General features: G+C 40.2%; 4 protein-coding genes across 4 annotated transcripts; 2 read left to right on the forward strand and 2 right to left on the reverse strand.

Annotated features, from left to right (window-relative positions):
- Positions 1–27: 27 nt before the first annotated feature.
- On the forward strand, positions 28–850 carry LOC111599096 (vacuolar protein sorting-associated protein 29). The gene has a single exon (XM_023314637.2). The coding sequence runs from the start codon at positions 182–184 to the stop codon at positions 728–730; it is 549 nt and encodes a 182-aa protein (XP_023170405.1). The 5' UTR covers positions 28–181; the 3' UTR covers positions 731–850.
- A 71-nt stretch (positions 851–921) lies between these two features.
- On the reverse strand, positions 922–6,323 carry LOC111599151 (adenylyl cyclase-associated protein 1). The gene is made up of 7 exons (XM_030224459.1): positions 6,005–6,323; positions 4,495–4,990; positions 4,279–4,400; positions 2,795–3,158; positions 2,184–2,731; positions 1,611–2,125; positions 922–1,541 (listed from the first exon to the last, which is right to left on the reverse strand). Exons 1-7 carry the CDS (start codon positions 6,306–6,308, stop codon positions 1,458–1,460), a joined length of 2,433 nt encoding a protein of 810 aa, XP_030080319.1. The 5' UTR covers positions 6,309–6,323; the 3' UTR covers positions 922–1,457.
- A 2,775-nt stretch (positions 6,324–9,098) lies between these two features.
- LOC111599106 (probable tyrosyl-DNA phosphodiesterase) lies at positions 9,099–11,363 on the reverse strand. Its single transcript, XM_023314657.2, has 5 exons — positions 11,178–11,363; positions 10,555–11,116; positions 10,074–10,463; positions 9,354–9,951; positions 9,099–9,295 (listed from the first exon to the last, which is right to left on the reverse strand). The coding sequence occupies exons 1-5, from the start codon at positions 11,251–11,253 to the stop codon at positions 9,164–9,166; spliced, it is 1,758 nt and encodes a 585-aa protein (XP_023170425.2). The 5' UTR covers positions 11,254–11,363; the 3' UTR covers positions 9,099–9,163.
- Positions 11,364–11,634: 271 nt separating this feature from the next.
- Positions 11,635–12,550, forward strand: LOC111599126 (caspase-like). Its single transcript, XM_023314688.2, has one exon. The coding sequence runs from the start codon at positions 11,649–11,651 to the stop codon at positions 12,462–12,464; it is 816 nt and encodes a 271-aa protein (XP_023170456.2). The 5' UTR covers positions 11,635–11,648; the 3' UTR covers positions 12,465–12,550.
- The last annotated feature ends 601 nt before the right edge of the window (positions 12,551–13,151 follow it).

Genomic DNA, 13,151 nt, shown 5'->3' on the forward strand with positions numbered 1-13,151 from the left:
AGAGCTGCCACTGTTACCAATTGCTTTTGCCATTCAATGAAAAACGCGAACACTCGAAACAGCTGTTCTTGTCAGCACTGAAATTTTTGTTGGGCGTTTCACCAACTTTTTGTTGATAAAAACTGTGTTAAACACGTATTACATCCGGTTTTAAGAAACAAGAACATAACACATCCGTATAATGCTTGTTCTAGTACTTGGCGACCTGCATATACCACATCGCTGCAGCAGTCTGCCGGCAAAGTTCAAAAAGCTGCTGGTGCCCGGTCGGATACATCATATATTGGCCACTGGAAACATCTGCACCAAGGAATCGTATGACTATCTTAAATCGTTGGCCAACGATGTGCACATAGTGCGTGGTGATTTCGATGAGAATCTCAGCTATCCGGAGCAGAAGGTTGTGACAGTGGGTCAATTTCGAATTGGCCTCTGTCATGGGCATCAAGTCGTTCCTCGAGGCGATCCAGAAGCTTTGGCCCTAATCCAGCGCCAACTAGATGTGGATATATTAATAACGGGACATACGTACAAATTTGAGGCATACGAGCATGGCAATAAGTTCTACATAAATCCGGGCTCAGCCACAGGCGCCTTTAATCCGCTGGACACGAATGTGGTGCCCTCCTTTGTGCTGATGGACATACAAAGCACCACGGTGGTCACCTATGTCTATCAACTGATTGGCGATGAGGTCAAGGTGGAGCGCATTGAGTATAAGAAGATATAACCAAGTATTAGCAGCAATTCATTCCGCACGCACTGATATATCCGATCTGTCTTTGATCTTGGCTTAAACTATGTGAAAATCTGAATATATAAATATATATAAAAAATTGTATAAATTAAAACGCGCTTCTTTAATTTTTTTATTTAATAAAAAATGTTTAAATTTTATTTAAATAGAATATAAAAAGAGTTCTTATTTTTGCTCGATTTTCACTGTTGACTCTGGTGTCTCGCTTACATGTTCAATGTGCAAAAAATGATTAATTTTATAATTGAATGAAAAGTCTGCATAAAAATGTTGACAAAGTTGCGTGCATTATTCTCATTACATTTGTAGTTAATATATAAATACAGTTTGGATTCTCGCTCGGTTAACGTCGCATTGCTTTCTTGCAGTATAAAATAAATATATATAAATTTATTGTTTTTATTTTTTCTGATCTGTTTTTTTGTGAATACTTTTTGTTTTTGCCCCACTTTTTTCACGATAGCAGCAGATTTGGCAACAATTTTCTAAATTCTCGTACGTTACAAAATATAAATGATAAATACACAAATACGAAAACTCTGTTCTTAAAATTAGATTGTTTAGCTTTGCTGCAATCCACTTGCAATTAGTTGAATGCGGCTTTTTAAGGGGATAGGGAGGTGTCTTGTCATATATATATTTTTTTATTTAAAAAGCAATCAACGACGCCCTCGGGATCCCTGATGTACATGCCAAGGCTTTAGCCCAGGCTGTCGACGCACACAGTCTTGAGGGTTTTGCCATTGATGAAGGTCTTGTACTGCTCCGGCAAAGCCAGTTCGGTCTGCAAAAGTGATAAGAAATATTTCACACAATGATGATATACGTTATTTCTAATGTCAATTTTACTTACATAATCGCCATTTGCCTCCGGCAAGAGTATATTCATCTCGGATGACTTGGAGCTGACAATTTCAACGCCCAGCGAATCCTTGGACAAATACATTTGACAGCCGTCGGTCTTATCGATCGACACCGTTGGCACCGAGCCCAACACCTGCATCTGAACGCTCTGGCAGTTGACAAATTCAACGGAGGCAACCACCGAATCGAAAAGCAGCGAACACTTTTTGCACGAGTCTAGGACAATGTTATTGACCTTGCCCTTGACAGTGAGGGTAGAGCCCTCGCAGCGGAACATGTACACCACATTGTTCATTTCGGCATTGTCAACAACTAGACCAGCGATGTTCTTCTGATACTCAATTAGCCACTTTTTGCCATCGCGCGTGAAGACAGGCTCCTTAACGGGCGCAGTGCTACGGGCAACTGGGGCGCTGGTGTTGGCGGGCGTCTTGAAAGGCGCAGGACCAGTGCGCAGCGATGCATTCTTGTGGGTTTGCATGTCGCCGGTTACCTTCTTCAAGTCTGTAATAAATATTAATTAGTTTTCATTTCTCAACATCACTTTAATATTTTTCCATACTCTTGGTTATGTCAGCGCCTTGATTGATCTGCGCAAAGAGCGCGCTGCGATCATCGCCCGCGCTGTCCAGCTTCAAGGCATTCAGATCTAGTGGAGGTGGTGGTGGGGGCATACCGCCGGGTGGTGGCGGTGGTGGTGCACCACCAGCGGGTGCTGCACCCTTACCAGACCACACCAGACCCGTGGTATGATACTGCTTAATGTAGGCCTGCATATCAGTTAGGGTTTGAATCCAGGCGCGTGCCCATTCCACATGCTTGTCATCCTTCTCCTTCCACTCCTTAAGCACACGGTTCGTATAGAATTGACCGGCGTCCTTCATCTCCTTCACATAGGGACCGGGCATCGATGACGTGCACACCCAGCCCAGGGCGGGTATACTCTCGCTAATGGCCGACAAATGATTGAAGAACGCCGAGGTGCGATGCTTTTCACGGAAATCTTGGATGGCGCTGATTTGCGTCGATGTTGGCTGCAGCAATTCCATTTGCTTCGCCTGCGCCGGCTTAGCAATCTGCGTGGCCAGCGTCACATAATGCAACTGGGCGCTATAAGTTCAAAATCAGATTAAGTCAGGCAAAAATGCAGCACGAAATGCAGTTACTACTCACTCAAATGCAGCCTTCACAATTTGCGCTTGCTGAGCCACATCGCCGCCGATTTTGGCGGATAGTGCCAAATACTCGCTGCATGGCCCGGCGAGAATATCCTCATAGCCGGCTACACTCATGTTGTTGCTGTGTGTTGTTGTTGGTGTTGGCGTAAGAGCTGGGGGTGGCGGTGGCGGTGGCGGCGTTGGTGATGATGCAGGTGTGAGTGGTGCTGGCTCCGACACTGCTTTGTTTATTACCTCTGACTGTGGCTGTGGCACTATCAGCGTATGCTCCAGCCGATCCACTAAAGTTTCCAAACGTTCGCAAATCCTTTCCAAATGCTCAACGGCAGCCGTGGGCTTCGATTCCGACTCGTTGTTATCTGTTAATGAATTAACAATTTCAATTTTAATTCAAGTTCGCTATAAAGATTTTGTGCCTAATAACAAAAGATGTGCGTAAAAAATGTAAGCGTAAAAAATATTAATATATATATTTAATCATGATAAAAACATTGCACAAAACGTGTTCACACCCCGTCTACGAAAAAAAAAAAAAAAAAAAATATAATAATAATGTAATTGTAATTGATGTCATCGCAGGGTATGCAATAAAAACAAATTTGCATGAATCACTGAAAACGACAAAAAACGCTGAATGATAATGTTGACTATGACGATGACGATGACCATGACGATGATGATGATGACAAGCAGAGATCAGTGAGCGACTATAAAATGAAAAACTTTCAGGTGCAGCATATTAAAATAAGTGAGTTTAAAGATATGTATGAATACAGCTTAAGCGATTTGATACCCTATAAAAGCTAGCTAGAATGAGGTATGATAATACAATGGAAAAAGCCTAATTTGAAGACATATAGATTAGGGAATTGTAAGTACTTTTTATAAATAAATATTTTTCAAAATATTTATATAAAAAAAACTAAAATATAAATTTTTAAAAATTATTTCAGAGGTGTCTGAAAATGTTTAACTATGCTATTTGCTCTAAAATCTAAACCTTTTCCTAACTAATATTCACAGCTTAAGCTTAGGTCTTTTTATACTATATGATGAACTATTTTATAATAGAACTAAAAAATCAATGCTAAATTTAATTAAATCTTCAGTTTGTTAAGAATCATTCATAGCTAAACGAGTCAAAATTGAAAAGTTTTAATGAACTCATGGGAAACTCTTAGTAATTTTAGTAACTGCTATTTACTTGTGTCTTCATCTCTTTATCTTAAATTGAAATAGACTTATATCTAGATGAAAAGTATTATAGATAAAAGACGAAACTTCTTAAAAATTCAAATAGAGAAAAGGTGTGTGTGTTTCGTAAAGAATATATAAAAACATTCACAGGAACAAGATGATAACTGCACTTCAAAAACAAACACGTTATCGATAGGTATATAACAAAAGGTGCGATCGATAACGCAACGCATGCAACGAACAATCGGAACGAGTTTAACAATTGAATTCCATTCATACCACGCACGGCCACGCTATGCTCCACGGCTGCGTGTGCGGCGCGCAGAAGTTCCGTGTAGAGACGCTGACGTTTCAGCTCCAGCTCATCCCGGCCCACGGGTGTCACAGGTGGCTCAATGCAGCCGCTGCATGCGTACGACAACAACAACAACGATAACAATAGAGAAAAATGTGTGTTTAGACTAAGTGTTAATGGCTAATACGATAGAGAACGCGTACATCTCATTCAATCGCTCATCGTCGAACCAGGCGGGCAGTCCGTGGGCAAAGGCCAGCGTCTCCGGCAGCAGTTCACCCTCTATGTACGGAGCACACATGCTCTCCCGCTTGGGCGGCGGCAGCGAGTCGGAGAACACGTCATCATCATCGACCAGCGAGCTGTTGTTGTTGTTGTTGTGATTGGCATGAATCAGCAGCGATGTGTTCAATGGATCTGGCTCAATGATCTCGGCTCGATTGCTTATGTTCACCTTCTTCTTGATTGACTGATGCGTCGAATTGTGACGTGAGAGGCAGCTCTTTGTGGGGTGCGAATTGGCTGGTTGTGGCTCATAAACCGGCTGCTGCTGCTGTTGCCGTTGTGGCATTGCAATTGACGTTGGCTCATCCTCTGTGGCGCTGGTCATCGATGCGGGCGGAGCGGTTGATGTGGATGAGTGCGTCGAACGCTGCACTGGCGACGACGAAACAGCGCTGATAGCTTCTACTTCAAGGGCTGTGAAGATGCGACACAAAGCGCGCATTTATATACATATATAGATTTGATCAGCAGATCGAAAGTTGATAAAGTTAGGTTTATGAATTTGTAAGCCCAGCTTAAAGTTGGAAAAAAATTTCCACTCTTTCTAGCAGAGATAAAGTCTAATTTATAATAAATGAATTATTATCGCTCAAGAAAAGAAAGGGGTATATTGGTTTCATAGAATGCTATTGAAGCTAGGCTTGAAATTTGGAGACTTGCGAAGAACTTTCCGGTACGCCCCTTAAAGCGTGGCAAATCGGGAAATACTATATAGTATAAGAAAAACGTAATTCTGTAAAAAGTGGGCGTAGCTCCAAAAAAAAAAATATTATAGTTAAGTTAGTGGAAAGTTCTTGAGATTTGCCAAAACCGATTTAATTAATTTTGGACCGTAAACGAGTATTATTTAGTCAGTGATGCCCGACTGCAGCTTTACAAAATATATATATTTTTTCGTCACTGCGATTTTTTTTTTGATGACGCGTGAAAGATAACGGCTTTACCTTCTTAATAAGATCGGAATAGGAATACTATATCTTTCGGATAAAGCTTTAATAATATATAGTCTAAATTTGATTACTACATCGTTTCTAAAGATTGAATATATAAATGTGAGACATTAATTGATTTAGGATATGTACTTATGCAGTTACACTATTATATATATATATATATATATATATATATATATATATATATATATATATATATATATTATACATATTATATATATATAAGTAACTGACTGCTGGTCGTGCTCTGTATCATTTGCTAATAAGGCAAAATAATAAGGAAAATAAGCTTAATGAGGCGCTGATCCTGGGCTGTTGGCATAGTTTTTTTTTGGCACCAAGCTCCAGGGACCTGCAGCCAGGTGCAATACACAATAGCAGAGCGTGTGTATTAAAGCTCCCAGTAGCGGGACAGCATATCCAATTGTGTATATAGAACTAAATGATATACAAATGAAATACATGTTGTGAATACCAGTTGGGGGCTCAATATGAACAGAGTCCTGTTCGGTTTCGGCAGCTAGTTCGGTTTGGGTTTCAGGTTCTGGCTTTGGTTCTGGCGCTGGTTTTGATTCTGGTTGAGGTTGAGGTTGAGTTTCGGCTTGTTGCTCAGGCTTTGATACCTGACCATTTGCTTTGACCTCCTCCTGGGTGACCTGTTCGTTAGCTGTATCTGTGGGCAGCTGTTCGTTTGTTACGTTCGCATCGTTTTTACACTGTTTATCCTTGTCCTTATCCTTTTTGGCAGTTTTTGAAGTTGCACGACAACATGAGAACATTTTTGCAGCTCGTGTTTGACTTGGTTTGGTTTATGGATACTTTAAAAGTAGTAGTATATGAACGATTTAGGTAGGTGTCACATTAAGATTATGCAATTTCCGTATTTTTTTTTACTTTTTTATGCTTAAGCTCATTCTCATTTACAACAGCAACAACAGGAATGAACACAACGTCTAGCAGCCATACAAAAATCGGTTAGGCATATGACGAAAGCCGCAAAAGGAAAAGAAAGTAGCTGTAAAAGAAAAACCACTCCTTAAGCTCCCTATATCGTATAACGCAAATCGTTTCACACGCACTTGAACGCAATATTTTTTCCTGTCTGCTTTTTTTCGCGTTTGACATATGAAAAATTAGCAAATTAAAGCACTTTTCAATGTTTAATACAGAGAGCCTGGGCAGAGCACTATGGGGCACGGCAATCACCCAACTGGGTCACACACACGCACACAGAGGCACAAAGCTCCACAGCTGCTGTTGAACGGAACACACCCTAAAAAAGGGCAGCAAACGCGCGCACGCACAGGACGCAAAATTAGTAAAAATTTCGTTTAACAGCGCAATGTTAATGTTAAGGTCATGTTAATAGTGGCGTGAGTACAGCTTGTTGCTGTTTTTCGGCGTAGCTTTAACAGCAGCTTCAGCAGTGCTCCCCCTTCAAAGGTCACAAACGAACCAGTGAACGGATGAACATCAGCATTAAAAATTTGCCGACGCAAAAGCAGCAGTGTAAATGCAGCTTAATAATATGTTGCAGCATCCGCTAGACTGCACTTTTACTGCAAAATTGTACAAGCAACTGAGTGCGCATTGAAAGCAGCCAAAAAATTTGCAGACAACGTTTCGCTTTGGGTACAGGGTCAACAGCTGAAAAGAAGCTGGTATGGAGAAAGCTTCACGGTGGCCATAGCAACAACAATGTAAAAGAGAGTTTGTGCGTCAATGGAGAGAGACGGGCAGCCAGAGAGCGTGAGCGCAAAAGCTATGCAGACTTTTTGTTATTGTAAGCGCTGCAGCAACAATGAGTTTATTGCACCGGGGCTAACGTTGTTGCTGTTGTTTAACAGCAGTTAAATGCATTAGCTTACAAATAAATCTTGGCAATTAGAGTGAGAATACGTCTGCTTGTGCCTACAACTTTCGCTCCGTAACAAAGACAAGTTACAGTAGGATGTGAATGTTCATACGTGTGTGCGTGTGCCTGTTGTTCTTTTGCAAGCATCAAACGCATTTCAAATGCTCACGCACTCACACACACATATGTAACACCAACAAGAGCAGATTAAGTGTCTGTTGTAGTTGTACCGTTATATGCGCTGTTGATGCGCGGCTCATATAACAATTAATTAGAAATTAAACCGGCTGCGTGTTTATGACCAAAGCAACATAGGTAAAGAAGAAAGAATATGTTATCTATGTATGAGTGGGGCTTTCATATATAATTTTTTTTTTTTTGCTGATAGCGCTTTTTGGCCATCTTTGATTCCACACGAATACACACACATACATGCATATATACATACATTTGTTCGCTCTTGCGTAAACTTGCCAGCCAACTATCGGGGTGTGAGTCAGAAAGTAACAACGATAACAACAACAAAAACAACAATGGCCGTATGTGAAGCGGCAAACAGCTGAGAACTTCCATAAACTATGCACTGCTAACAATACCATTTATAGTTAATAACTATTGCACATTTGTAATCGCGCATTTACGGTAGTTTAAGTATTCATATGTACAGCGATAAGTAAAATTAAATTGTAAATGAAATCATCATTAAAAATATACCAAAACAGTCACATACACACACGCAGGCAAACAGCTACACATTACACACATATTAATGGATGTGTGAATGTATTTAATTTAACAAACAAAATGATTCATACAAAAATAGCCTCAATATATCCAAATGGCTCGAATAGCCGGCAACACAGCTGTCTCCTGTCCTCAAACGCACGCCCACACTTGCATATAAATATATACATGTATATATATATATATATATATATATATATATATATATATATATATACACGTACCCCGATATATATACGTGCCATTTTAGAATTCCAGACAGCCTGGCCGCAGGAATTGTAACTGTAACCCCACCCATTTCTCAAAGCAGCCGGCACTTTTACGCTGCGCTGCTTGGCACTCCACGAATTGTAGCATTTCTATATATGTATACATTTTTTACGCACATTTTTTTGTATTAAGAAAAGCACATAAATATTTAGCACACACAGACATACACATATCTAAATATTGTTGTAATTGCACTTACCACAAATTTGTAATAGTAGCGCTGAATTTCTTAATTACCAATTTACCGCTGCCAGAGAACAATTGTGTGCGAAAAATCGACGACGAGTGACTAATTTTTCGCTCGTTCATTTGACTAACATCTGTTTTTAACAGCGAATATGTTTAACAGATCTGTGCAATGCTATTAACAGCGAGCATTCAACCATCGCTAGTTGCTTATCGATTCATTTGAGGAGCAGTTAATTTTGATAGGAATATGACTTACAAACTTAAAAAATGTAGTGTGTGTGTTTATATTACAGTTTATTAAAAATCTGTCTGACATATTATAACAGTTACCGGAAAGCTGGGTATATAAAGTGCTTTTTTAGCTGTTGCTTAAATTCGATAACATGTAGATGCTGCTCAGCACTGATTTCCCAATGGTATCGATAACAAACTAAGATATTCCAATTAGGATTAGCGGCGCTTTTAAATTTTCAAATGTTATTTTATAATAAAAAATCGACTCTTAGTTCCCTTCTCCTTTAATGATTTTAACAATAAAAATAAGTTTAATAATGCTTCACAAATATGAAAAATATTTCATTCGTGCAAATAATCCATAAGGAAAGGTGTATCATCTGGTCCATATGGTGTTAAAGGAACATCATAAGGCAAGGGAAACGCAGGCACACCATCACGTGCATTGCCCAAAGGAAAAGTGTCTTTTCCAGTCTACAAAAAAATTTACAATTTAAGGCAATTAAATGGAAATACTTGAAAATTAACGCACCACAAATTTTGGCAAAAACAGAACACCCGCCTCGTAGTTATAGATGCGTAGACAAGGCTGTAAATTTGACTTTTTGTTAAAGGCGCCCCAGGCGGCTTTCGAGAGATTCGCCGAGGTGAGCACAAACCAATAGACGCACTGGTCCTCCAAATTGAAACGAGTATAGGTCTTGATATGTGGCATAGCTTGCGAGCGATGTCGATCTCCGGATTTCCACTGATGCAGATAATTTTTGAGCCAGGGCTGTTTGTCGTTTGTGCTCTTTCCATAGGGCAGACAACCGCCACCGAGCATGCCATCGTGACTGCGCGACACATTACCAAAACTGGGATAGATCATCTTAAACGGTGGTAGCTGACTCAGTCGCCATACTGGCGTTGAATCCTTGCGAAAATTGCTGAGAATATCCTGCTCTATCCAGGGTTGAATGTTCGCACCCAGGCTGCCAATGCTGGAGCTCTGACAGACAACAGGTATATCGGGCTCCACGTGCGTTGCATGCTTGGCCAGCAACGAACCAAGACGTGCACAGCCCCAAGGATGGCCACGCACAGCGCCCTCACGATGTCCGCCAGGCACCGATCCAATAAAGAAGACACTGTGAAGGAAAGACATATTTCATGTTATTTTAAGTTTTCAACCAGAACTTATTGAAAACGCTTTTACCATTAGTCAGGCATTGCTAAGATTTAAAAAGATTCAGTATTCCTTCCTACTCACTTGATGGCGCTGAAATCACTTTTGCGTATGCGCGCAATCCACGGCTGCAGATGGGACAACTTGTACTCCACCAAATATAGCATAAGATCCTGCTTAAAGCCTGTAGGACTCTCGCCAGCTGTTGTATCTGCATCTTCGGGCAGTGCAGGCAACCGTGGACTTATCCACAAGCCCTGCGTGCGGTTGTGCCAATCGTCCTCGTACAAATTAGCCGTAGATATGACAACACGCATTGATCCATCTGTATAGCCAAGTAGCATCATCTTCGTATGCGATGTGGCAAATGGAGATTGCATTTGCACTTTAATCGCTGTAACCTGTGGCTTAAATTTTCCAATTTCAACCAGGTCCGGATTTTCAGCACCATAGAGCACCAATAGAGGCTTGGAACTAGAAGAGAATTGAAGTGAATGCAATGAATATACAGACAGTCTAGCTGGCATAAGCTCTTATACAACACTCTTATACTATACCAGCTTACAGAATGCCCGCAAAGTAATAATGGCCCAGCAGCCAGCCTATGTCTATCATAAAATTGATTTGCACAGTCGACTCAATCTCGCCCAGACTCTCATCGAATATCTCCTGCAGTGTAATGCTGAGTGGCTCCTGATGTGTGGGTTTCGAGTCTGTGATGGCTGTGAGAAACATATTATAGGGCGCTGCTTGCTCCAGCTTCCGAGCCATGCGTCCCTTCTCTACCACAACAGCAACGTAGTCGCGAACATTGCGCTCTATCTTTGGCTTCTTTTCGAGATGTGATGTGTCCTTCTGAGTGCTAGCTTGGTGAAAGGCAGCGGCTCTACTAGTGTTGGCTTGGTCAGAAGCAGCGGCTCGACTAGTGCTGGCTGCGGGTGCTGAGACCTTCTTTGTTGCCGGCTTGGAAACAGCTGTCGGCTTGCCCTTGACTTCCTTTCCGGCTAACTGCGGGAATAGTTTCTCCAAAAGCTTAAGCTGTATATTGATTAGCTCACTGGAATACTTGGCGGGTATGTCATACTCATTGTTATCCCCATTGCAGCCGTTGGCATAAATTGCATCCACTAACAAGGGAAATAACGCAATTAATAATAGAGTACATCAAATAAAGAATTGAAACATTACAGTGTGCATGGGAATATTCTCCAAAATGAATGGGATTCTTGCGATAACATTTCTCGCCGTATGGACACTCCTGCATTTTATTTAACAATTTATTAGTTAATATATTAACAAAAAAAAGTCCAATAGAAACAAAAGCGGGAGCTGCAGTTGATGCAAAGTTGCTCTCTTAATTCTTATCGATGCCAAATCGATGTTATCGATATTATGTATCATGCAAATTGAGAAAGCCGCCAATTAAATCGCAAATTCAAAAACCACAAACCGCAAAAGTTAACTTATCTGCAAGACTTTTAACTGTTTAATGTAATGAGTCAATAAAGTTTATTAGACATGTAATTTTTGTTCTATATTTATTGCACTGAAACATCAACCGCATTTAAATAACTATATATAATATAATTAACATATAAATGAATGTTTACTTTGCATTGCAATAAGAAACATTAAGAAATCACCGTTTCAACAAGAAGGATGTCAAACAATTGTTATCCCTCGGGAAAGGTGGCCAATATACTGGACCATGAATATAATATGTCACATAAACGCCGTGGCAGAGCGTTGATCTTTAATAACAAATACTTTGAGCAGCAACAACTTCCAACACGAGAGGGTACGGATGTGGATAGCAAAAGCCTGGGTAAAATTCTTCAGCAATTGGGCTTTAACGTTAAGGAATATACGGATTTGACTAGCAGAGCGATAATTCGAAAACTTAACAAAGTCGGAAGCCGAGATCATTCGGAATGTGATTGCATTCTAATAGCTATACTCTCGCATGGTAAAATGGGCTCGATTCAAGCGAAGGATACGGATTATCCGCTGGAGAGCATATTGAGCCCCTTCAAGCCTGAGCGATGTTCTACGTTGGCGGGCAAGCCGAAGCTATTCATCATTCAAGCCTGTCAAGGGGATCACAAGGATCCTGGTCATTACCTCCTGGAACCCTGTTGTACTGCAGGCGACAACGAATCCTTTATGAGCTATAGAATTCCATTGCACGCTGACTTTCTGATTGCCTTCTCAACTATACCCGGTTACTGCTCCTGGCGCAACACGGTCGAAGGTAGTTGGTTTATAAAAAGTCTTTGTGAAGAGCTGAGCGCCTGTGGTACAACTCGTGATATATTAACACTGTTGACGTTTGTTGCTCAGCGTGTGGCCTTCAATTATGAAAGTTTTCATCCAATAGATGTCAGCTTGCATCAGAAAAAACAAATAACGTGCACAATGTCGACGTTGACCCGTATTTTGTATTTTCGCGATAACGGCGAAGCGGACAATGAATAATTTTGTAATTCATCCAATCACTTTAAGTAAATATTTTTGTTAAAAATATATATTTAAATTTACACACTAGTTTGTGAAAATGAGTATTACATACTTCAATTTTTAAATAAAATGGTTAGAGCCATAATAAATATCTTCCCAAACATCCACCTCAAAAAAGTTCGTTTTATTTCTGACATCTCTAGCGCTAAGCGCCCAGCTAGTTGCTAGTGCTGCCAGACTTTGCACACTGCAAATACATTTCGATACCTATCGAAAATTATACAAAATAAAACAGGACGCGTGTGTGCTAGCATAATTAATTTAATTTCTAATATTTTAGGGTGGCAATACTTTAAAATAATTAATAAATAATATACCAATATATATTGTACGAAAAGCTGGCAACACAACAGTGTTGTAAAATATCATAAATGGTAGCTTATTCGTGTTGTACACACTTCGTGTCTGTCGTCGGTCGTTCGTCGTTGTCGTCGTCGTCGTGTGTGCAGTTCATGATAAACAATTTAAAATAAATAACAAATTTCACATACTTATGGTGCATTAAAGTAAACAAACTGGCCACAAAAGAAGACCACAAGTGTTAAATTGTACGAGTGAGTAGATTTTAAACAGTTTTATGTGCAAATCCATTGGCAAAATTAAGCAGCAGCAGCAGTGCAATTACGTTTGGTTGAAAGAAAATTT

The sequence above is a fragment of the Drosophila hydei genome, unplaced genomic scaffold (assembly GCF_003285905.1).
Source record: "Drosophila hydei strain 15085-1641.00,03,60 unplaced genomic scaffold, DhydRS2 tig00008114-arrow-pilon, whole genome shotgun sequence".
Taxonomy (NCBI): Eukaryota; Metazoa; Arthropoda; class Insecta; order Diptera; family Drosophilidae; genus Drosophila; species Drosophila hydei.